The sequence below is a fragment of the Amphiura filiformis genome, chromosome 8, assembly GCF_039555335.1.
Source record: "Amphiura filiformis chromosome 8, Afil_fr2py, whole genome shotgun sequence".
NCBI classification, from domain to species: domain Eukaryota; kingdom Metazoa; phylum Echinodermata; class Ophiuroidea; order Amphilepidida; family Amphiuridae; genus Amphiura; species Amphiura filiformis.
The window spans coordinates 56,388,362-56,414,573 of NC_092635.1; the positions used below are offsets into that span (position 1 = coordinate 56,388,362).

At 35.9% G+C, this 26,212-nt stretch overlaps 1 protein-coding gene across 1 annotated transcript in view; it reads left to right on the top strand.

Moving 5' to 3' along the window:
- The window catches only part of LOC140159253 (serine/threonine-protein kinase TBK1-like), a 37,747-nt gene extending 11,939 nt beyond the window's left edge, over positions 1-25,808 (top strand). Inside the window, exons 3-15 of the mRNA XM_072182662.1 lie at positions 4,147-4,287; positions 6,117-6,246; positions 7,187-7,526; positions 8,029-8,142; positions 8,388-8,767; positions 9,262-9,323; positions 10,080-10,171; positions 15,732-16,085; positions 18,015-18,131; positions 19,430-19,531; positions 20,453-20,648; positions 22,273-22,388; positions 24,229-25,808. Of these exons, the coding sequence (XP_072038763.1) occupies positions 4,147-4,287; positions 6,117-6,246; positions 7,187-7,526; positions 8,029-8,142; positions 8,388-8,767; positions 9,262-9,323; positions 10,080-10,171; positions 15,732-16,085; positions 18,015-18,131; positions 19,430-19,531; positions 20,453-20,648; positions 22,273-22,388; positions 24,229-24,322 (2,238 nt within the window). The 3' untranslated portion in view covers positions 24,323-25,808. The remainder of the gene's footprint in view (positions 1-4,146; positions 4,288-6,116; positions 6,247-7,186; positions 7,527-8,028; positions 8,143-8,387; positions 8,768-9,261; positions 9,324-10,079; positions 10,172-15,731; positions 16,086-18,014; positions 18,132-19,429; positions 19,532-20,452; positions 20,649-22,272; positions 22,389-24,228) is intronic.
- Positions 25,809-26,212: the final 404 nt, after the last annotated feature.

Genomic DNA, 26,212 nt, shown 5'->3' on the forward strand with positions numbered 1-26,212 from the left:
AATTGTGTTCCTTTCCCTGCGTGGAATCAAGTTTTTCTGGGTTTTCCTGTCAAACCTGCCCTGTTCCAACAGTCACTCTACGAAATAGCGCTACGCTATTAAAAATGTCCTCGAGTTAATCGACTGTATAGACATTTTCCCTAATGGTCATCTAAAAATGGTTATGATAGACCTGAATTTAGTCTCGCCGCATACAAAAAACTATGGGTACCCCCTAATCAGAAGTCAATTCTAGTCCCTTCGATAACTCGCTGGGTCTGCTAGTCTTAGTCAGAGTCTATATGGCACAGCATAATTCGCATTACAGTGAAATGCGACCAAGCGTAGACTTTGCGTAGACTATACGATCTATTTTTAGCATGACTCCACACAGCTCGCGTTGATCAAGGTCACTTTCGCTTTTCATTGCGCAGTGAATATTATTTTGGGTAAAAAACATGTTACTTTTCACATAGAAAGGTTTTGATATGTGTAATGGACATAATCTCGAAATGCTACAAAGGTATGACCGCCCGAGTGGTGTAAATGAAAGAGGAAAAGTAAAGAATATAAAAATAAACTAGAGCAACTTTTGTTAATGACACGAGGTAAGTTAGGCGAGGTAAGTTAGGCGGATGACTGTGACGATCTGATCAAGCAGCAATACTGTGCTGGATAATATTAATTTTAATAAGACTGTTTCATTAATTGCCGTTTTAATATACCTTGATCGTGGAAAGCTGGTATTTTGAAAACTTGACTTTTGACCTCTGTATGACCCCCTTAATGACCTTAAATGAATTTTTAAAATATTTAAAACATGTTAAGAATGTCATAAGGATCATTGCATTTAAATTTCAGCTCAATTGAAGCATTTTGAAAACTTGACCTTTGACCCTTTATTGCCCCCTTAATGACCTTAAATGAATTTTAAAATATTTTCAGCATGTTTAGAATGTCATAAGGATCATTGCGTTTAAATTTTAGCTCAATCGGAGCATTTTGGAAAACTTGACTTTTGACCCCTTTATGACCCCTTAATGACCTTAAATGAATTTTAAAATATTTTTAAAATGTTTAGAATGTCTTAAGGATCATTGCATGTAAATTTCAGCTCAATTGGAGCATTTTGAAAACCTTGACCTTTGACGCCTTTATGACCCCTTAATGACCTTAAATAATTTGTTTCATGTTTTAAACATGTTTATAATGTCATAAGGATCAATGCATTTAAATTTAAGCTCAATCGGAGCATTTTCGGTTAAAATGACCTTTTTTGACCCCTGTGACCCCTGGATGACCTCTGACATTTGGACATATTTTTATTTTATTCTTTATGTTTTCCTCTTTCGTATGACACCACTCATGGTGTCATACCTTCGTGGCATTTAGAGATATGGCCATTTCAGACCAAATGGTTAGTCAGTAAGCTAGTAAGTAAGCTAGTAAGTAAGCTAGTAACATTCACTCATATAGGCTGATACCATTTCATGGTTCAGCAAAAAGTGTGGTATAAAACCAACTATGCCACATTGTGTCTTTCCAAGAGGGCAAAATTGTGTACTATTTTTGCTGAACCATGAAATGGTATCAGCCTATAGGAGTGAATGTTACTTACTAGCTTACTTACTAGCTTACTAACTGACTAACCATTTGGTCTGAAATGGACATATCTCTAAATGCCATGAAGGTATGACCCCATGAGTGGTGTCATATGATAGAGGAAAACATAAAGAATATAATAAAAATATTTCCAAACGTCAAGGTCATCCAGGGGTCACAGGGGTCAAATTACTAGCTTACTAACTGACTAACCATTTGGTCTGAAATGGACATATCTCTAAATGCCACGAAGGTATGACCCCATGAGTGGTGTCATATGAAAGAGGAAAACATAAAGAATATAATAAAAATATTTCCAAACGTCAAAGGTCATCCAGGGGTCACAGGGGTCAAAGAAGGTCATTTTAACTGAAAATGGTCCGATTGAGCTTAAATTTAAATGCAATGATCCTTATGACATTCTAAACATTTTAAAAACATTTTAAGATTCATTTAAGTTCATTAAGGGGTCATAAAGGGGTCAAAGGTCAAGTTTTCCAAAATGCTCCGATTGAGCTGAAATTTAAACGCAATGATTCTTATGACATTCTCAACATGTTGAAAATATTTTAAAATTCATTGAAGGTCATTAAGGGGCAATAAAGGGGTCAAAGGTCAAGTTTTCAAAATGCTTCAATTCAGCTGAAATTTAAATGCAATGACCCTTATGACATTCTTAACCTGTTTTAAATATTTTAAAATTCATTTAAGGTCATTAAGGGGTCATACAGAGGTCAAAAGTCAAGTTTTCAAAATGCCAGCTTCTCACGATCAGGGTATATTAAAACGGCAATTAATGAAACAGTCTTATTAAAATTAATACTATCCTGCACAGTATTGCTGCTTGATCAGATCGTCACAGTCATCCGCCTAACTTACCTCGTGCCCTTGCAAAGGGCACAGTTGCTCTAGTTTATTTTTTATTCTTTACTCTTCCTCTTTCATTAACACCACTCGGGCGGTCATACCTTCGTAGCATTTCGAGATTATGTCCATTACAGACTCAGAGTGACAGTGGTATAGGCCTACCACAATATACTGCCGAAGCCACATGGTTCAGCTATGGTGCGGTTATCGCTCTAGTTTGCTATGTTCCTGGCAAACTTTGCATTCTGTGAAACACAATTAACACATTGTGCCAAAAACACACTTTGCCAAACTTTGTGGGCACACCAAATCAGTCCAAAACCCCATCAGTCCGAACCACCGCTAGTCCGAATTTTAAGCTTACCTAGCCCTACACCTAAACCTAACCCTAAACCTAATTCTAACCCTAAATATTCGGACCAGCGGTGGTTCAGACTGACAGTGTTTCAAACTGGCGGGGAGATCCCAACTTATAGTAACGCTTTTAAGCTTAAAAGCATAAAAGATGCCAATTGTCTTTCCATTTTGCCAATCATAGATGCAGGAGGTACACCCTGGGAGGTACATGCATGTACACTGTTTTCTCTCCATGAGTGACAATTTACCATAATGTTACAATGTTACACTGGGCAATTTTGTATCTTTTAATGTCTACTCTACAGGTCTCTGTGAAAATCATGGGCTATCCCAGTTGAAATTCATTCACCCCTACAATGTATATACATGACCTTAATCTCACACACAGGGGGTGTAGATTTCAAATAGAGTCACAGCCCATTCAGGTAACCCATTTATAATTTACACTCCCTGTGTGGAAGATTAAGATCATATGTGATGTGTCATGTCAAAAGGAGACACTTTTGGCAGGTTATCAATTTTGAGGTTTTTACATAGATTAAATATAGAGATATTTTGCTCCATAATGCCGTTTTCCCCAATGAAATCGGAAATTCCTAAGCGAAGATATTGAGTTGGTAAGTTGCGGTATTATAAAATTGGAAATTGAGATATCGGCCTTTAAAAATATTATTGACAATGTTGAGAGTAGGATTTACCTTGAAAAATGTCTCAAAATACAAGATGCCAGTTATATTCCGGTCTCAAACTATCAGACAATATTTTTAACATTAATAACATCACAAATTCAAGCAACAAACTCAAATTGTGAAAAAATCACCTCCGGGCAGATTTTTGGCTATTTCTCCATTTACGATCCTGCCCAAAAGTGTCTCCTTTTGACATGACACGTCACATATCTTCCATAGGGGGTGTATGGATGTTATTAAACTGCAATAGCCCAAAGTGATTTTACTAATGCGTGGATATATATATGTGACATGTAACCTTTATAACACAGACGCTGAATGAAGTGGTTATATTAAAATTTAATATGCTTCCTCATTTGGTTATCTGTAATGTGCACATGTGAAACAAAATTTGTAGTAAAAGTAAAATATACCTTTTTGATATTGCCTATTTTTGAAGGTTATATTGTAGAGACTTGCCTTTCACTTTCAATTTACATTACACTTACATAATAATAGTAATATTATTGCATCAGTTTACATGTAGATATTGGATAATTGATTTCTGTAATAAATAATACTGTTAGGCTAGTTATACATGCATACAAGTGTATTAATTGATTTCTCTAATAATATAAACTCTCAACATCTCTTTAACTCAATTCTTTTCTAGAAAACTGGAGATTTAGTTGCAGTAAAAGCTTTTAACAACATAAGCTTCCTCCGCCCTCATGCAGTGCAGCAGCGGGAATTTGATGTCCTACTCAAACTTAATCATCCAAATATTGTAAAATTATATAATATTGAAGATGATGTAAGTATATAGAAATAAATGGGACAAACAAGTTAATAAATAAACAAACAAGCAAAAGTTTTGATTGGTCTTTGTTGCACACACCCAGATTTTATAAACAAAATCCATAACTTTTTCTAAAAATACATTGTAAATACCATAATTTATTGAATTTATGTTGGTTTTTTAAAGATGATCAAAGAAGAGTTATATTTTAATTCTAGTTCAAGACAGTATAATGTAAGGAGAGAATGGTCAACTTAGGAGAGCTAAAAATCACTATCCTGTATCAGATTTAAGGAGAGCAGTAGAGAGCTATTGCTCTCGCTCTCCTCAAAAAGCAGTCCCTGGTGCACAGTGACATCGCCCCGATATCTTCATAGTAGAAATCGCCATGGTAGGTTGAATCCACAGCCACCCATGACCATTTTATTCGGACCTTATGAGATGCATATTATTAGCGAAGTGACCGGACTAAGGCTACTGACATAGACGGGTAATTGATTTTCGCTCTGTGAGCAAGCTTGTATCTGACATTAATTGCGGTCAATGGTTATACTCTCTCCACTTGAGTGAGTACCGCTATAGCCTGCTGCGCGCTGTAGTCCATACAAGACCAACGCAATATAAAATTGAGAGTCTTTGTCAAATTTTGAGTTCAAAGCGCACGGCCAATTTTCAAAGCGCACGCTAACGACTATAATATCTGTTCAACACGTATTTTCAAGTGTATGAGACCACATCTGGTTTCTTGAGAAAAATTCATTTACGGAGATATTCATCATTTTCTAACTCAGTATCCGAAGATTTTCGTCTGATATCAAAATCGTGCATAGCAATTCACGTGTATCGATCCCGTGTATTCATTTTAATGTCACTGCTGCACCAAATAATTATTAGCCAGGCGATGTCGGTGTGTGGTGACTAATTGTGAAATAAATCATTGCTGCAGGGGTATACACAGTAAGCCAAAAAAATTAAGGTACCAGTTATGTTCACCCTGTATATCCTAAACAAAGACAGATATGTCATAATTGGAACCAACAGCCAATAGCTGCATCTTTTAGCTCGAATTTAAGACCTCATTTGTTGAAATTGGTCAAGAAGTAAAGACACAGCGATCCAAAAACCCAAGGAAGATGCCAATTTAAAAGTTGCAGTTTTCTCCATTGCATGTCCTATTGATTTGTACACAAAGTGTTCGTGAACAAGGGAACTAGCGCTGTGCTTCCATTGATTAGCACGTTGAAACATGTCGTGCTTTCATTGATTAGAACACAAAAGTACAACTTTTGATTTTGTTTCTTCATTAGGTTTTATATCACCCTTTCTTTAATTCTCAACCAATTTCAACAAATAAGTTCTTAAATTAGAGATAAAGATTAGAGGTATTGGCTGCTTGTTTTAATTTGTCTTTATTTAGGATATACAGGAGTGACCTTAATTATTTGGCTTACTGTATTTTTACAGAAGGCCTTTTTTCCCCATATACCTTTATTTTTCCATGATTGACAATGGGTATGTATAAACAGCACTTACTGTAGCGCATTTTCAGTACCGGTAAAGCACTTCACAAAAAAAGAAAGAAAAACTGTACAAAACAAGCAATACCAGAAACAACATAAAAAACCAAATCGGCCTTGACATCCAGTAGGCTCAGTATAGGCGAGTTATTATGTAACTCTTACACTATCTGGATAAATAGGATTTTGAATATCCAAAAAAAGCCCATTTCCCCATACCCAATGTGTACCAAATTTGAAGTTTATATACCCCTGCCTTGCAGTGGTTCTTAAATTGAATTATTGTTTATATGATATTTGTCTCTTCATTTCTTTTTTTTTTAACAGCAAATTACTAAGCAACCAGTTATCATTATGGAATTATGTACTGGAGGTAGTCTTTATCACATGTTGGATGAGCCAGAAAATTGTTATGGTGTCAGTGAACAAGAGTTCAAAAATGTCTTAAAGGATGTATGTAAGTCTAACTCATGTGTATCATGCAACAATCATGCAACAAAATGTGTTTGTGGTCACAAGATGAATAAAGGTAAAAACAAGTTGAAAAGAGAAAACTATGTTTTTGGTTGCAAGAATCAAGGTAGAGATTCTCATCAACTTTAAAAGCAACAAAATTCTAACCCTGCTAAATTTCAATGGCAAGTTTATTTTTTCTAAACTTTAATGCTAAAAGAGAGAAAAATAAGTACAATGTGTACACTGTACAGCAAAGAAGGGTACCTCTGTCAGCAGAACATGTATCTCTTTTACTACATACCAGGCAACAAAATATCAGATTGCTCGGAGAACAGATGGTAGTCAGTAGTCCACACAAGTTAAACAATAGTGCAAAGGAAGTCAGATATTGACAGATACCTGTCCATTCAAGCAGTTACTTGAGTCAACCTAAAAAGAACTGAAACCAATTCATGGCATGAATTTATAGGGCCAGGGCATGGTAGGATTTATGTAAGCATATCTAGACATTAACACCTAAAATCAGGCTTACTAAACTTTAACCAAGTGACCATGTGGATGGGGTTGTCGATGTAGATGGCGGGTAAGGGCATTTCTACAGGACAGGCAAGTGTAGCTGACAGTCTGGTGTTAGCCTGATAAGATCCAATGGTTACAAGGGCTTTGTTATGTGTTTGCCCAGCTTTTTCAGATGAGCCACGGGGAGAGAGCGGATTTGATTTAATTTTTTTGTCCCGCAGAGATTTTAAACACAGAACCCATCAAACCATAGGCAAAGACCTTAACATTGACCAGTGTGATTTTTGGAGAGATTGAAATATTTTGCCTGGAACTAGCATAACTTGAAGCAGGTGTTGGTTGATGTGTGCAAATACATTGTTTTGATATGGCTGTTCACAAATTATTGCGTATCGTAACATATTTGTGTATTTCAAAACCAGGTGAAGGAATGAAACATTTAAGAGACCAGGGAGTTGTCCATCGTGACATCAAACCAGGCAATATCATGAGGGTTCTTGCTGAAGACGGTACCTATATATACAAGCTGGCTGACTTTGGTGCAGCCAGAGAACTCCACGATGAAGAAAACTTTATGTCACTTTATGGTACAGAGGAATATCTTCATCCTGATTTATATGAGAGGGCTGTGTTGAGACAGCCGATCAGGAGGGCGTTTACAGCGCGTATTGATCTGTGGAGCATAGGGGTGACATTCTTTCATGTAGCTACTGGAGTGTTACCATTCAGACCTCATGGTGGCAGGAAGAACAGAGAAACTATGTAAGTTGTCATGGCAATTGATCTGAGTGGTTATAAACAGTGAAAGTTCAACCTTTTTTCTTGAAAGAAGTTGTTAAAAAGTAAGGAATACAAGTACAGGTGAGTGTCTAGGGAAGGTGTAATGAGAATGAAACTTACAGAAGGGAAGACATTGGTTCTAAATTCAGAAATAGATTATGTAATTAAAATTGTTTAATCTGGTGGCTCTGGAAAGAGCTGTTTAATGAAATAAGTGTTGGATTGAGAGGAAAAAGTAAGTTAGAATACAGCTTGTTTTATGTAATTAACATTGATTAAAGTGGTAGCTCTGGAAAGAGCTGTTTGATGAAGTGAGTGTGAAATTGACAATAAAAGTGAGTTAGAATACAGCTTGTTTAATGGCTCTGGAAAGAACATTTAAAAGTGCATTTAAAAATCAGCATTTAAAAATGCTGGTTTTGAAACTTGTGACATTAAGTAGACAGGAAGTGTTAATGTGTTTGTGGTTCTGTGTGTTTCTCAGGTTCTTTATCACAACCAAGAAAGCATCTGGTGTAATATCAGGAGTGCAAAGGGAATCATCAAATGGACCAATAGAATGGAGCAATGAGCTACCCAAAACTTGCAGGCTGTCACAGTATGTAATATCTATTATGTATACAAATATTAAGAAAAATCGTTTGAGCTTATTGTAAGGCCAGACAAAAGTAACCCTTTGTCCTTTGTCCCAAGCTTTCCTGGATTTTTTTTTTTTTTTGTAAAAGGAAGTACCATATTTCTAACAAATACATGAAATTAATTATGATATTTTGGTGAATATGGATTGTTGCAAACAAAATAAATTTTGGCCTTAAAAATGGAATGTTATTTTCATATTTGCAGAGGATTGAGAACTTGTGTAACCAAACTGTTACAAGGACTTCTAGAATGTAATCCTGAGCACATGTGGACATTTGAAGAATTCTTTGACTGTGCTCGCAATATCTTAGACATGAGAGTCATAGATGTATTCTCAGTATCCACCTCTCAGCTTCTCAAGGTCTACATTGACCCCAAACTGACCTTGGCAGAATTCCAAGAAGATATTGCTCAGCAGACTAGTATTCGTGCAAGTTCTCAATCAATATACTGGGATAATGAACATTTTATTCCTGAATCATCTGTGAAATGCGAAAGTTTTCCTGCAACCTCTGAAGACCAGCCGTTGTTGTTACTGGATAAAGGTGCTGCAGAATTTCCAAGACCAGTGCCTCCTGCTCAGCGTAAGTATATCTTCTTGTTTATACTCATTCAATGTTTTGTCTTGTCTCTATATATTGTACTGTTGCTTTAGAATGCATTTCTTGTCTTTACTTGTGCTTGATTTCTAACCCAAAAGATTTTTCGGTACAAGACTAAAATCTTCACTGCCAAATTGCTCTTATTCTTAACTTGTTACCCTTATTTTTATCTAAAATACCTGCACTTTTTAAGTGGCTCTTAAAGTAGTAAAGTTTCCTGTGTATTTCATGTTTACTGCACCCTTAAGGATCATGTGGTTATGATTTCCTCATACAGATGAACACCAAATAAAGTTCTATAAACCATTAACTATAGAGGGCGCTGTAATCAAATTATTTGGAGTGCATAAGGCAATTCTAGGTTACACAGGGATGGTAGTACGTAGTAGTTTGGTATTCTTTAGTATGTTGAAATCATGGCGATATGTGTTGAGTGACATTATTGATCAGAACCAACTATTTGCCTATTTTCACAGCCAAGTTACCACGAGTGACAACACAGTACTCGCTAGACAATGATGATGTACCTGTGGCCAAGGTATGTAAAACACTACTGTGTAGTTCAGGAACCCCATATATGGTCTTCTGGGCTGCAACTGCTGGCGTTAATCATGATTACTTGATATTTATTAACTATTAATTTTACATCATTAGGTCTGGATTTATTGTAGGAGCTCATACTAAGTAGATGTAAGTATAAAATGTGATGTTTGTTTGCGCTGTGTAACATTTCGAGGAGTTTAAAAGTCATGTGAAGTCCATGTCACATGAAATGATACCTTACACATATGTCGTCTGCTCAGTGCCAGAAGTAGGTAAGTGCAATAGCTGCCCTGTGAACATTTGGCAATTTACACACAGTATATTGTACTCATCTACACATGGCAGCTATTGCACTTACCCACTTCTGGCACTGAGCAGTTGATATGTACTTGCTTCATTTTGGATTTGAGAATTCATTACTGTACAAAGAGCAAAACCACTTTAGCATGTTAAATCTTTATTACTACATTGCTACACATACACTGGCCCAACATGATAAACTGAACAAATGAAACATTTTCATTATATTATCTTTTTTATCAACTTGATCTTTTTTAATTTCCAATATTAATACAAGCTTAAAACTTACACTAGTGACCACACTGCAATCCAAATACTTTTCTCACAATACAATCAATTGGGCTCTGTGTATTTAGTTTTAGGTAATTTTATGTGGCATGGATTTGATATGAAAGCAATTTCCAAGATAATGTGCGATAACATTGGATTATTTTGTGATTTTTACCAATAGATGTGCTCTGCTGTTCTCTTCTTCAACCTGCAAATCCTGATGAGTGTTGTTCTGATGCAGAGACTGTTTGGTGATGCAGTCAAGATGCTTATGTAAGAATGATGGGTAGATGTCTGGGAAAGAGTCTACTATATCCAGGGGCATATCAAGATTCTCGGGGAGGGCAGTGTGGGCCCTTTTAACATCTCCTTTATCAGCCCTATCCCAACCCACATCACACATCATGTTCACATTTGCTTGGGGCCCCTGAATCCTCGGGCCCCTTGACTTTGTCCACCCTTTCCACCCGATTGCTACACACCTGTCTATAACCTTTGACCCTAATTATAACCATGACCGAAAACCAACTCGGAGATAATATATCTTAGCTTAGCCATAAAGCATTGAACATTCATCAAACACTACCTAAGTATATTTATTTTAACTTTTATTATAGCATACTATTATTTTAAATAACAATTATGCTGAATAAGGGGTAGTATAAATTTGAATGGTTTGCATAATTTTTCCCCAGGTACATGTACATGTACTTATTTATAAAAAATAGTGTATGTATCCAAGGGCTTATGCAGCCAGCTGTGTAGGGAGTGTTTTACACACCTAAATTTGTAAGTTTTTGCCCACATGGCCTGTAAGTTGAACACAAATCCTTAAATTTACACTCCCAGGTTTTTTAATTTACACACCCAAACCATCAAATCCTAGGAATGAAAAAAAGCAAGGTATTGTGTCCTCGTCCGTTGGATTCACCATTACCCACTTTTTCATCAAATCCTACCTAAGGCCTTGTATGTATCCTGAATTATTTGTTTTCCATTTTAGAGTCCAGTATAATAATAATATTCATTTTAGTTCATCAGTGGCAAAATGAAATGTTCAACTACAGTACTATATACTAGCCATGTGGTATCCATTAATTATTAATATCAGATTACGAGCAAAAAAGCATGGTTACCATGGTTACCTGCTAAGATAATCATATAATTTGGTACTGCCTGTGCTGCTGAGTTAAAGGCTGACAATATAATGGTTGTATAGGCTGCATGCCCATTGTTTGTGACATTGGTTGAAAAGCCTGCTATAAAATATGCAACGTTGGATCCTCCTGACATGACCACGATTCATGTGATCTGTCATATCAGTAATCTATGCGGCAGTCTTGTACATAATCACTGCAAACTGTTGGGTAACAATCATTTTGATACTAAAAATTATTGCTACACATAGAAATACACTGGCACGAAATGACAAAATGAATAAACCAAATGAAGACTGCAAATAAAAAAAAAGGTAAACCGCTAAAAATTAATAATTAAAATAGTTCATGTCAAATTTTGGTCACTACCATTGTCCACAGGGCTGTAAAAAAACAAGTTAAGGGGAAAACCGGTTTTGCCACTTGAAAGGTTTTCATTTGTTTATGTTTAACCTCTTGAAAGGTTTCCGATTGTTTACAATTCAACTATTGTTTTCGCAACAACAATAAAGCACCTCAGGTATGCATGGTATACAATGCATTGTCATCCAGTGCAGTGTTTAATGAATAGAACGTGTGCAATCAGGCATGTGTGTCACAGGTACCAAGCCTTTTTCCCAGGTCCCTGTTGCATTTTTTGACATCTGATGATAAAAGATTTTTAAAAATAATTTTCCATTATCATGTGATTAAAAACCCATGACAATATTTAGTTTTGAAATGAAAATATTTTTGAAACCAAATCAAAATGACCTCTTATTTTTTTTAAATGCATTTCATTTTAAGGAGCATTAATTTTATCATTTGTATATGTCGACAAAACTTGGACAACAATTTTCTTAAACACCTTTGATAAGAATGTTCAATATTATCTAGAAACAACTGACTTGGTAAGAAAGGTCATGACACACAACAAACTGTCCATTGTTCAATGTCCTTGATGGTATAAAACTGTCCAATTGCAGGGGAAAAGTAGGAGTTAAGTTTGTTAGTCTGTTAGCTTGTTGTGATCACACAATGCAGGGCTTCAGGCGGCCTATATTTCCTATTTTTCCTATATTTTTAAAAACATTATTCTTTACTTGCACTAGTGAATTTTATATAGAATTGAAAATTTCCACAGTCAAACAGGTAGATTTTACTGGCCTCTATTTTTTGCCCATGATTTATAGCCATCATACCAGTCCAAAATGATGTACACATCTTGCAAAAACTAAAGTATCTTTGGGAATTTTTTCCCGCAGCAATAGTTACTGGTCTCTAATGCCCACTCTATTTGACTTCCGCTGTCCTATATTTTCATTCAAAACGTTCCTAATTTATTCCTATATTTTTGCAAGGGCTGGCTTGAAGCCTGGCACAATGCCCCTTTAAACATAACATCCTGAACTTGTTTCTATTAATAACACTTCAACCAGGAAACATCCGACACAGATTAGATTCCTTGGCAACTATCATGACTATCAGACTATCAAAATAACCAGATGCTCTTAATGATGCTTTTAATTAGTATCTTTTGGAAATTCCAATACCTCTCTCTCTACACCTCTTCAGTTTGTGAGGCATTTTACTATTGTTAGAAATGAAATTGTTACATTTTGTTGTTATAAGAGGAAGTAGTTGACTTTTGGTTAACATCCAACATAAATATAGTTCCCTCTCACTTAGTTTTGATTAGTACTTCTGGAAATCCCACCACTGAAGCATTCTAATATTTAGAGTGTGATTTTAATACTTAAATAAATATGCCCGAAACTAAAACTTAACAAGCGAAACTTACAATCAAGTTTGCATCATATTATATGACACAATCTGGTGTACATGTATGATATATGACATTGAAAAGTTCAAAATGTAATATATTATAATTATGAAATTGCACAGAAGATAAACGTTCCAATGTTCAAAAGCCCACAAGGTGTAGCATATGTACAGTTTGAGACTATTTTACTGACCAAACTTTGGTTTGTAGGCCTGTCAGTATCACAATTTCATTATAAGCAACATCAGGCTTAAAGGAAGTGATTGACATATTTTTGCAACCAAACAGTTTGAGTTCTGTATCACCAATCTTGTATGATATTTTCGAGAACTTAATTGTTTAGTATATATACAGTAAGCCAAAAAATTAAGGTACCAGTTGCGTTCACCCCCTGTATATCCTAAATAAAGGCAAACATGTCATAATTGGAACCAACAGCCATTAGCTGCATCTTTCAGCTCGAATTTAAGACCTCATTTGTTGACATTGTCCAAGAAATAAAGACACGACGATCCAAAAACCCACGGAAGATGCAAATATAAAAGTTGCAGTTTGCCACATTACATGCCCTATTGATTTGTACACAAAGCGTACGCGAACAAGATAACTAGCGCTGTGCTTTCATTGATTAGCACGAAAAATTAGCATCGTGCTTTCATTGATTAGAACACAAAAGTGCAACTTTTTATTTCGTATCTTCATCAGGTTTTGGACTACCGTTTCTTTAATTCTCAACCAATTTCAACAAATAAGGTCTTAAATCAGAGCTACAAAGTACAGGCATCTGCTGCTTGTTTTAATTTTGACACATTTGTCTTTATTTAGAATATTCAGGGGTGAACACAACTGCTACCTTAATTCTTTTGCTTACTGTATATCAAGTTGTTCTTCCTGATATTCTTGCCAATCTGTATTTAAACTATTACAGGGAAAATATCTGTTTTTATTATTATTTTGATAGTGTGACCAGATCAACAGCTTCACCCCCCTCCCCCCTCCCCCCATTTGTCATCAAACAGATTTTGGTATCAGAAAAAAGCTCATATTTTTCTCATTACATGTACCACAGTAAAATTATTATTTCAGATTATTTCAATGGTAGTCCTCAATGTAAGATAGAAAACAGAAAATAAACAAAATCTGACACACTTTTTAAGAGTACATATAAAAAGGAATAAGTTGGGACAAGTCAATACAGTGGTTCAGAAAAGTAAAAACAGAAATCTGACACAATCTCTGATCCACTCAGACCAATGGTGGAAATGTTGAAATTAATGTTTAGGTAAAAACAAGTTGCAAACAACTTGGAAAACATGCACAAGTTTTTTGATTTTCATGACATCACATCTAAGTATGCTTTGCGATAATAAAATTTAGAATAAAGATACTAGGTAGTGTTTGATGATCCTGTCAGTCAAACTTCACGCTGCCTGTGATTGGTTAGTAATTTTAGAAGGGAGGCTGATTCATCTCATGCATTCACCAGAGAAAAGGAATCACAGAAAATGTGGCTGATGATGTTGGTACTTGTACAAAGCAAAAAGCATCTTTTTAGGCACTGTTGACAGCCTTCAGAAAAAAGTTTCTTATAATTAAGACCTAACTTTTGAGACGGTTTGTTTGTTTGATTGAAGGTGATAAACTAACCATAGGGTATGCTGATGTGTGCTTTCACTACGTTCAGAAATTGTAATCATCACGACAACTCATAAATAAAGCATCTCCGAGTTTGATTGACAGACATCAGATGCAAATAGTAAAGAGAGTCCACTGGTGTATGTATATATGTTGGAACTCAACACCAAACAAATAGACCATTTGAAGCACTAAATATTGAACTGGATGGAACAAGCTTAACAAGAGTAAATAAAACCAAATTTCTTGGAGTTCAAATTGATGAAAACTTAACATGGAAGGACCAAATAGGGGGAGTTTCAATGACAATATCCAGAAATATTGGAATTATTAATAAACTGAAACATTTTGTACCAAGACATGTATTGTATACCCTTTATTGTACACTTGTTCTACCATATGTAAACTATGGCATTATAAGCGTGGGGAAACGCATGTAAAACACATTTGGATCAATTTTTAAACTTCAAAAAGCGTGCTGTTAGGAATATATGTAAAACTAGTTTTAGGCACCATAGCAGACCATTATTCATTGATCTAAATATATTGAATGTATGTGAATCTTATAAATTGGAACTTGGTGTACTTATGTACAAACATATTAATGATGACTTGCCAAACATATTTGAGGAATACTTTTGTAAAAGACATGAAATTCATAGCCACAAAACTAGGAAAAACGATGATCATGATATTCAGAAAAGAAAAACAAACTTTGCGAGCAAAGGTGTCAGGACATCAGGGCCTTCCCTTTGGAATGACCTTCCTCTCAAATTAAAAAATGCTATGAATGTTAAAACTTTCAGAAATCAATTAAAAAAATATTTATTAAATCAAACTTGGTTGTAATTTCATGTACATGATTCTTTAGAGCGATTAATGTCTTAATTTATCTACAAATTGTGTATGCTAATTCTATATTTATACATTAATCATGCTGATGCTTATGTCATTTCAATGATGTTATATTCACTGTGGTGACATAAACATTATTTAAATCATGTTTGTTTATATTATGTCTTAGGGGATGATCACTTCTGGCCTTCATGGCCTTTTGATCATCTCCTCCATGTCATTTTACTCGTCTTTTTTTTTTGTCTTTTTGTTTTTTTTATATATTCTTGCTTGTTGTTTAACGTTGTTGTCAATGTAGATGATGTGGAAAATAAATACTTACTTATAACTCAAATTGTTGTCTCCCGTATCAACATATATATATATATATATTTTTAAAGCTTTGAATAAATGGCAGTTTGATTTTATTTTTTATTACTTACAGTACTGTGTTGAGGAATCAACTGCAGCAACTGAGACAACATGTTGTGGAACTGAAAGCCAGTGTTGTTGGCATCCAGCACTGTCTGAATGGCATGTCACATAGTATTCCCATTGACTTGGTACACACTATGTCTATACATGGAGATGACGCAGTCAAAGCTTTATGTAATAGCATGAAGAAAGTATGGGAAGAAACAAACTCATTGAAAAGCAGATCTGCTGATTTAATGACTGAATACTTACTCACTGAAGGCAATTTAAAAGGTTTATTTGATGACATTATTAAAGAAAATACACTTACTAAATCTTGGGATGGAGTTATTTCTGATTTTGGACTCAAATCTTGTGAAAAATGGTAAGTATGCAAATGCCTAGTTTTGGTTGCTAAGTTACATGCTAGATAGATGTGCTTTTATTAATGACATATCTGAATGATATAAACAGCTCTTTTTAGAGCCACCTTTTTGGACCTATCAGTGAATACCTGCTACAAGAAATCAAGGCCCACCCCAGATTTTGTTGAATGACAGTGAAATGGTTCAAATCAGTGTTGGGGGACTCAAGTTGAGATTTGAACTTGAGTCTGGACTTTTCAATAGACTTTTCAATATGCTTTTCAATAGACATAAACTTGACTTGGACTCAAACTTGACTTGAATTTATACTGGATGAACTTGACTCCAACAATGCTGAAAACCTATTGGTGCTTTCATTGAACATCTGTCTTACAAGCTGTCTTTTGTCTACTCACTTCATGTAGTTTGGCAATGCACTGGTAATAATGAATCACATATCTGAATAAACAGCTCTTTTTAGAGCCACCATTTATTAGCAGTACACATGACACAGTGTTGAATCTATAAATATGCAAGGAACAGTTTTCCCCACTGAAAGTTTACCAGTTGACACCTGCTGAGAATGGATTGGAATATCATAACAACCGGCATTTTCATAGTATTTCTGTTGCAAGAAATAAAGAGCTTAATATTTAAGAAATAAAGGGTAATGCATGATCCTTTACACGAAAATAATGTGTCAGAGGCAGTAAAACGTAAATAATGGGTGAGGCGCAGCCGAACCCATTATTTAAACGCTTCTACTGCCGAGACACATTATTTGCGTAAAGGTCCGTTCATACTACCACCGCATTTGCGCGCGTTGTTTTTGCGATGCGGTGCGTTGCCGCGACTGCGTCATACTGCAAACTACTGCATTGCGATATCGCAATGAAGTTAAATACATTTTAACTTGGAAATGCGACGAGTTGCGTTGAGTTGCGGCAAAAAGTAATCGATATATCGGCAAAGCAACGCATCGCAAATGCGGTGGTAGTATGAACGGACCTTAAAGGATAATGCTGCACCCTTTATTTCTATTCTATTACCACAAAATAGTTTGATTTAAAGAGAAAATATCAAATTTTTTGCCCAAATATTTCAAGTTGTTTACCTCAAGGTGGAGCGCATCTGGCGTAGCCAAAGCGTATGCACATTCCAATAACACAACCTAACATTCCATTCTCCCTATAAGCAGGTATGCACATACAATAACACACCCCTGACATTCCATTCGCCCTACATAAGCAGGTGTGCTGTGCGCTCTGCTGTGCGCTGTGATGATAGAAGAACATAAAGTTTGTTGCCCTTGACACTTTATCGCTAATTAATGGTCTGTCACGTGACGCGTTTCAACAAATCACAGTGCGCGATTTTGAATAATGGGTCGTGGGGATAATAGAATTGCAGATAGAAACGTCAATATTGTATTCTGATTAAAGATTTGATAACTAGCACTAGAGGGCAGTATATTGGTTTGGGCAGTGAAACATTTGTTATAATAATGTTTTGAATAAACTAATAGAGGGCAGCATTCGTGGTTAATTGACAGTGTCTAAGAATTCTAGTACAACTTGATTTTTACAGTTGATGTTGAAGTGTGCTGTCTGCTTTTGTTTGTATAATTGATTGATTTGAGTATATTAGGCAACCACAATGGGCAATTCAACCATGGATGTTATTCAGGATAATTTTAGTTTTTTTAGGGTTAGGGTTGCGGTTTATTCCATTTTCAGTGGTTTTTAAGCCAGATATCAAAGATAAGTGTTCTTTAAAAAAATGATAAAATCAGTGCTTTTACAAATACAGCTTAAGTCTCTTCTACTGACCCTTTTGCATTACGTTAGTATGTTGTACAGCTACAATTATGGTGGAATTGACCCTATCGGTTGCATCATATGACTTGTCGATTCTGTTTTATTAACCTGAATTTGTGGTTTCTTTTTTAGCATTGGTAAATTTGGGGTCTTAAAAGATGATGTGCGTAAGATATACTCCCAGTTTAAGAGAGACAAACAGGCTAAAACTTTATCCTACAATGAAGAACAGATTCATAAAATGGATAAGTAAGTATCTCACACATCTACCGTAAAAAGTTGATAGTTAGCATATGTGCTTACTATCGAGTGCTTTTAAAACATACAAACATGAAGAGCCCCATCCACAAAAGTGTAAAAGGTTTCGAGCAAATCATCGATACACATAGCTTTATATATAAAAAAATAAACCTGCAAATGTGTGTCTGAACTCCATTTTGAAAAAAAAAGATTGTTTGCTCGTCTTCCACCGACCGACACTAATCTGGAAAGGTGTTTTTTTTGTTTTACTGTACAAATGACCCTAATTTTGGAAATTCCAAAAAAAGTTTTTTTCTTTCAACATTTTTGACATCCTGAAAAGGTTTTTTTTTACAGTTTTTACACACTTCTAAACCGTTTAAAAACATGAATGAAGTGGTATACAGTAGAGAAATATCCCAATTCACAACTATTTGGGCTATTTATTAAGCTAATTAAAGCATACAGGTTTTGGCATGACCTTTAAAAATAATAATAATGATAATAATAATAATAATCCCGACCGACCCAATTCTGAAAAAGTTGTGGAAGGCAAGCATCTTTTTTATTTGGCCTTAGCTCAGTTGGTAAAGCGCCAGACTTTGGTACAGTTTCATGTTTCAAAAGCGCTCGATAGCAAGCACATATATGCTAACTATCGAGTTTTTTATACGGTATTTGAATTTTATGTGCTAGCTCAGGGATGGCCAACCCACAGCCTGTGGGCCACATGCAGCAGCCCTCAATGATATGTCCAATGTGGCCTGCCAAGCCAAAAAATATAATGATGAATATATTGGTATATTAAAACAGCAGTTCGTAATAACACTGTAGGCAGCACATCAAATTGTCTGAACTTTGCAATGTGACCCTCGGGGCCAAAAAGGTTGGCTACCATTCTGCTAGCTTAACAAAATATGGGTCAAAAAGGATCAAATGACATTTTAAGGTATATTTTTAAAATGATGCAACACTGTCAGTAAGTAGATGTTTGCAAATAATTGAGTGTGGCTCTGGCTCTAATATATTTTGGGCATGTACACTTTCTATCAAGCTGGTAACTTTTATGAGTTACCTGCCTGACTGGCTAGTGGTCAAAAAAGTTCGAGTAAACCCCTGAATATATCTCAAAACCTTTTTAAAGTTTACAAATCTGTGAAGCTATCTCTATTTTCTATGTCTACTTCCCTTAATTATGTCTTTAAATATCTCTTCATCCTCACCATTCTAAATTTTGCCAATTTAATATCCACATCAATGTTGAGTAACAAGAGATAAATAACTCACCATCTATTTTGCATTCACAGGGAGAAACTAGGAGTTAAAAGTACCCAAGCTATGTCATTATATCAAAGTCATTGTGAAGAAAGATGGCGATCACTCCATAAGGCACTTAGTGTATGGTATAGGTAAGTTACTGACAAATATTATAGTTTGTGGTGATTTTTTTGGGTTACCTGAATGGGTGATACCATTTGAAATCTACACTCCCTGTTTGGGAGGTTAAGGTCGTGTCTTCCATAGGGGGTGTATGGATTAAAACTGGAATAGCCATTGAATAACCAAGTGATTTACACAAACTAAAACTTATTATTTAAACTTCATCAAACTGATATTAGTGTAAATTACCTGATTTTAGGCTTGTGAAATCAACTTATAATTTAAACTTCATCTAGCTGGGATTTCTTTTGGAATACCCTACCACTGTACATTTCCAATGGTGTCTTTTAATTATGAACGACCCATACACATACCGTATTTAGTCAAATAAACGCCCCGGGCGTTACATTTTCCCAAGGGGCGTTTATTCAAGGTCAATTTTAGAACGATAATTCCCGTTAAAATCATTAGGTAAAGTAAAAACACACACTAAAATGACGAACTATGAACTAGAAACACTGACTTCTGGCTCACTTCCGGGTTTCTGATACAGATTTTTGCCTATTATTGACACTATTATCGACCATGTGCGCAAATTGGTAAGCTTGCTACACAAGATATCGGCATTTTTGAAACATCTTGGTTGAAAAAAAGTGGTGGGGGGGGGCGATTATTTGACGAAATACGGTACACTGTGAATGTCAAAAATGGTAGGGTATTCTAAAAGATAGCCTTTTGTCCCATTGATTGTGTGTGGGGGAGGGAGGGCAAAGCCAAATTTTCATCCCCATTTGTCAGTTTTATTGTCCCATTTTCAGTCACTTTAATGACACTTGACTCCTTGCCATCCCCATTTTCTGGGAGGGGAAAAATTTGCCTTTCCCTGGCTACACCACTGATAAGGCTGACAAATTGTATTAATCATGATACATTTCCTTGTTATTTCTCAGACCTTTGTGTGACTACAGAACCAGAGTTGCCTCAGTAGATACACAATTAAGTAGATTAATAGATGCCTATCAACGATTAGAAATACAAGTTCAGGAAATGGATGCTACCGTACAGAGACGTGTGAGTGAATTCAACAGAGCTTTACATGTGGAATTGACTAAACCCAAACCAGAATTGCCTATTATTGTACCCCAGGTAAGAAAGAAAGAGTACTTCATTATGAATTCGGCAGACAGCCAAATCCCGATTCGTCTTTTTGATAAATTAATATTACTCGTGAATTATTTTGAATTAGAGACCAAGGGATCAATTTTCCAACAGTGTTTATCGTGATAATAAGCGTAAGAGGGCAGCATACAGGGTTCAATACGGTCGACGATTATCACAGTTAAAGTGATAAGCTGCCCTCTTGAGCTAAAGCATTGATCCTTGCTCGCTAATTCAAAAATAGTTTATGTGTAACATGAATTTACTAAAAGCTGAATATATTTATTTGAAGAGTTTATTGTTCTGCTTGTTTCTTTTTCTTTTGACTAAATGAAGCTTCTGACGTGTAGCCAAATTGAGAAGACACACTCATTTTTGGTTGCGATGTGCATTGTGTCACTTAAATCAAATTTATATTCAGACAGAAATTGTTCACTGCAAAATATACACCAAGGTCTTACCATGTAATATAATCAATGCTCAAAACAATAGTTTTGTGCTGATATTTTGTCATTTCTTTTGACCATAAGAAATTTACATCTGTGAATGCAAGTATAAATCAGAATTTAGTCTGTGGGCAATAAACCACAGAATCTTGACTACCAGCGAGAGCAGACTACGCAGATTTAGGACTTCTCTGCCGGAAGTCAATTTATGCCAAAATTCCTTCTCACAACTTGATGAAATAGGCATATTGCATAACAATAGATACAGCTCAAAGGTCTCCTTTGTTATGCAATACGCCTATTGCATAGTAGGGAGGAATTTTGGGACAAGTTGACTTCGGGTAGAGAAACCCTAAATCCGTGTAGTCAGCCTAATTAGTACCCCTCCCCTAATAAGTGCACATATTTTAGCACCCCCACACATTCAGTACACTTTTAGTATGTAAAGGGTACAAATACTAGTTGAGTAACAGTCACAGAATTAGAGAAGGAGAACCGGCACTCGGCCACCATCTTGATACAGGCATGGAGCAAAAATTGGGGGTATTCGGTTTCCCTCGGAATGCGCTTGAGGCTTTCATTGTTATGCAAGGACAACATGGATGATGGAGCGATTTGAAAGACGACTTGATGTGACCTGCATGTGAGAACCAAGACGCTTCAGATGAGACGCAGAATTGTTTTTGTTCGTCTCCGCGCACCGTCGGCAAGGACCCGAATACCCCCAATTTTCTCCCCATAGCTGATGGCGCGATTGTATGTTGCGGTATTGGGAGTCCCGGTTCTCCTTCTCTAATTCTGTGGTAACAGTATAATCATCTTGGCAATTAGGTGTGACATTAGTTCTGTTGGTATAATTTCTATTTTTCAAGACTTGCAACATTTTTTGTCAGTTTTACTTTTTAAATAGTATTTTTTTATAAGTACACCTTTAGACGACCGACTTAAGCAGCAGGGGTGCTACTTAGGTCAAATATGGTATTTTATGTGAAATTTATATGCTTTGCTATGTTTGCATAAACGATGGGCTATTCTAGTTGAAATATGCACCCCCTGTGTGGGAGATTAAGGTCATGTCTTCCATAGTGGGTGTATGGATTTCAACTGGAATTGTTGAATACAATAGATTAGAATGATGACATTCCAGTTATTCTTTCTATCTCCAGTTACCAAGAGAGCCTCCTGTGATGAGCAATACCATGGAAGAAACCAGCAAACTATTAGCTAGCTTACCTTTGGATAGTAATGGTATGGTCATTGTACCAAAGGAAGTCAAAGACTGGTGAGTATTGTACCTTTGGATAGTAATGGTATGGTCATTGTACCAAAGGAAGTCAAAGACTGGTGAGTATCTTGCCTTTGGATAGTAATGGTATGGTCATTGTACCAAAGGAAGTCAAAGACTGGTGAGTATCTTGCCTTTGGATAGTAATGGTATGGTCATTGTACCAAAGGAAGTCAAAGACTGGTGAGTATCATACTTTTGGATAGTAATGGTATGGTCATTGTACCAAAGGAAGTCAAAGACTGGTGAGTATCGTACCTTTGGATAGCAATGGTATATGGTCATTGTACCAAAGGAAGTCAAAGACTGGTGAGTATCTTGCCTTTGGATAGTAATGGTATGGTCATTGTACCAAAGGAAGTCAAAGACTGGTGAGTATTGTACCTTTGGATAGTAATGGTATGGTCATTGTACCAAAGGAAGTCAAAGACTGGTGAGTATCGTACTTTTGGATAGCAATGGTATGGTCATTGTACCAAAGGAAGTCAAAGACTGGTGAGTATCGTACTTTTGGATAGTAATGGTATGGTCATTGTACCAAAGGAAGTCAAAGACTGGTGAGTATCGTACCTTTGGATAGCAATGGTATGGTCATTGTACCAAAGGAAGTCAAAGACTGGTGAGTATCGTACCTTTGGATAGCAATGGTATGGTCATTGTACCAAAGGAAGTCAAAGACTGGTGAGTATCGTACTTTTGGATAGTAATGGTATGGTCATTGTACCAAAGGAAGTCAAAGACTGGTGAGTATCGTACCTTTGGATAGCAATGGTATGGTCATTGTACCAAAGGAAGTCAAAGACTGGTGAGTATCGTACCTTTGGATAGCAATGGTATGGTCATTGTACCAAAGGAAGTCAAAGACTGGTGAGTATCGTACTTTTGGATAGTAATGGTATGGTCATTGTACCAAAGGAAGTCAAAGACTGGTGAGTATCGTACCTTTGGATAGCAATGGTATGGTCATTGTACCAAAGGAAGTCAAAGACTGGTGAGTATCGTACCTTTGGATAGCAATGGTATGGTCATTGTACCAAAGGAAGTCAAAGACTGGTGAGTATCGTACCTTTGGATAGTAATGGTATGGTCATTGTACCAAAGGAAGTCAAAGACTGGTAAGATTAAAACATTATTAATTAAAAGTTAAATTTCACAATTTGGCCAAACTTATAAATGAAGAGCCAAAAACATGCATATTAAAGGTGTTTTTCACATGCTGTGACAAGCAAGTCTAAAAACTAATTTCAATTTGTGCATTCTAATTTTTGGAAAATACGTTTCATAACCAATCATTTAATTAAAGTAACACAAAAAAGTGAAAAGTGATGCAAAATTTTGGCATGCACCCAATATTTTGAATGCTTAGACTTCTTTCAAGTCTTTGATTTTTCTGATAGGATTGTCAGAAAACATGCCGAAATGCATGTTTTGGCTTTTTTTCCTACAAAAAATTAGTAAAATAGTGAACTTTTTCTTTTATCTCCAGTTAGTGCTAAATGAATAATTAAGATTGAGCTATAGAAGTTGATAATATTTTTTTCTAATCCTAAAAAATTAATGCTGTATTTTTCTGGAATGGGGAGTAATCTCCTCCTCATCATCATCCATTTGTCTTCATCATAATCATCATCATGTTAATCATAATCTGCCAGGAATCTTATATAAATCATTATCACCAACATCATCATCTTTATGTCATCATCATCATCATCATCATCATCATCATCATCAAACAATATGACAACAAATATGGAAAATTAGAATTACAACGGAAACATGTACTTTGAAACAAATCACTTTACTAAATATTTCTGATTTTGTCCTTTTCTGTCTACAGTCTTCAGGCATGGGAGAAAGATGTGGACAGAGTTGCACAGGAATTACGGGATAGCAAGGAACTCATGTCAGAACTTTCAAGGATTTCTATGTAAAACTGACAATTTGCTTTGAATTTTATTTGGTGAATGGTGAGCAGACAAAATGGTGATTGAGCAACATCAGCTCAATGTTAACTCAGGGAAACGTATTATAAATAACTGAGTAGTAGACCAGACCTTGGAGTGAGTGAACATGAACATCATGCCTTCTCAGTGATGTTATACTGCTGAACGTGAATCAACGGGTCTGCACAGGTTATTTGGATATACTTCTATCGTCTTGTTTGGAATTTTTTTCTTTCTGTGACAATTTCTTTCCTTAAAGGCCCATTCAGTGATTTGCTCATCAAGACGATCGTAAAATTCATCAAAATTCTGATTTTGGTACCTTTGTCATTGTCACAGATGTGCTAACATAGCCTACTAGTGTTTCAGCCAAAAGCTGTGTATTTAAGACAAAATAAGACATTTAAAGAATCTGTAATTTATATACTGACAGTATATAAATTAGCTACATGTATTTTAATTGGGCTTCAACTTCATCAATATTGCTGTTTTCTTTGGTTTTGGCTAAATTTTTCATTTCAAAAATACTAAATGACAATTTGAATGACTTATCCTTCCTTTTTTTTAAGCAATTATAAACAATTATATATTTTTTTACACTTTTGCTGGGATCACTGAATGGGTCTTTAAATGGTTGAATGCAACTAAGTGATGATTAAGACTGAATCTTTAATTTGAAATAACAGAGGTAACTGGATTCAACCAATCGGAAAACGACAAGTTGTAATTGGTAGTGGACTATGTCAGTTGAAATCCATACACCCCCTGTCGACATGATTTTAATTGTCCACACACGGAGTATAAATCAAGCGGGGTTATCTGAATGGGTGACTCCATCTTACATATTTTGCAATTTAAAAAACAGAATTTTTGTGGACTTTGAAATGTACAATTGTTTTGAAAGGTACAAGAGTTTTCTTTAAAAACTGTGTAATATTGTTAGTAGCTATAGGGCCTGCTGTGGGAGATACCCATTATGGATATAAAATAACCTTAATATTAATTCTTAAACACTTACAAAGGTTCCTGGAATCGTATTGGTTCTTAGTCTTTAGCGTATGTGTGTCGACGCGATACTCGTACACGCTATTCGAACCAATTGGAGAATAAAGGTATTGTTTTTAGCTGCTGTCGTGCATCTATCGTCTCATATAACACGCAACGTCATTATTTTTGGCGTTAAAACAACTCGGCTTCGCCTCCTTGTTTTACTTAAAATGATGAAGTTTCCTGTGTTATATGAGACGATAGATGCACAACAGCGGTTAAAAACAATAGCTTTATTCTCTAACTATAAACCAGATACTTAGGGCATATAATCAGCATGTATTAATTGTTATCATACCACTAAGGGAAACAACAAATAACACCAGGCGCGTAGTCAGCATTGTCAGTCCCGGGTGGCAAACGTCAGTATCGTCCCTAATTTTACTCTCCCTCTCTTCCCTTACCCTTTTCCCTCCCTTTCCCTTCTCTTCCCTCTCCTTCCCCTTTCCTTCTCTTTCTTCCTCTCCTCCCCTTTCTCTTCGCTTTCTCCCTCTCCTCCCCTCTTTCTCCCCTTCTTCTCATCCCCATTTTCCTGCTTCCTCGTCCCCATTTTAGGTGTCCGAGGGGGCAGTCTGCCCCCTCTGCCAGCCCGCTGGCTACGCTACTGAATTATAACACTGCTAACCGAATATATTTTCGTATCTAGTTAGTGAGTGCGTACTTATACTTTATATCTAGTCAGTGAGAGCGTATTGCGGAAGAACGATATGTGTATACAGCGAGATGCACATTAAAGGCAATTCGCGTATACTGGGTGCGTAAAATACCCGCCATATACGGAACAGTCATCCAATATTTGTAATGTTTTATTATTTCAATAATAAGAAAATA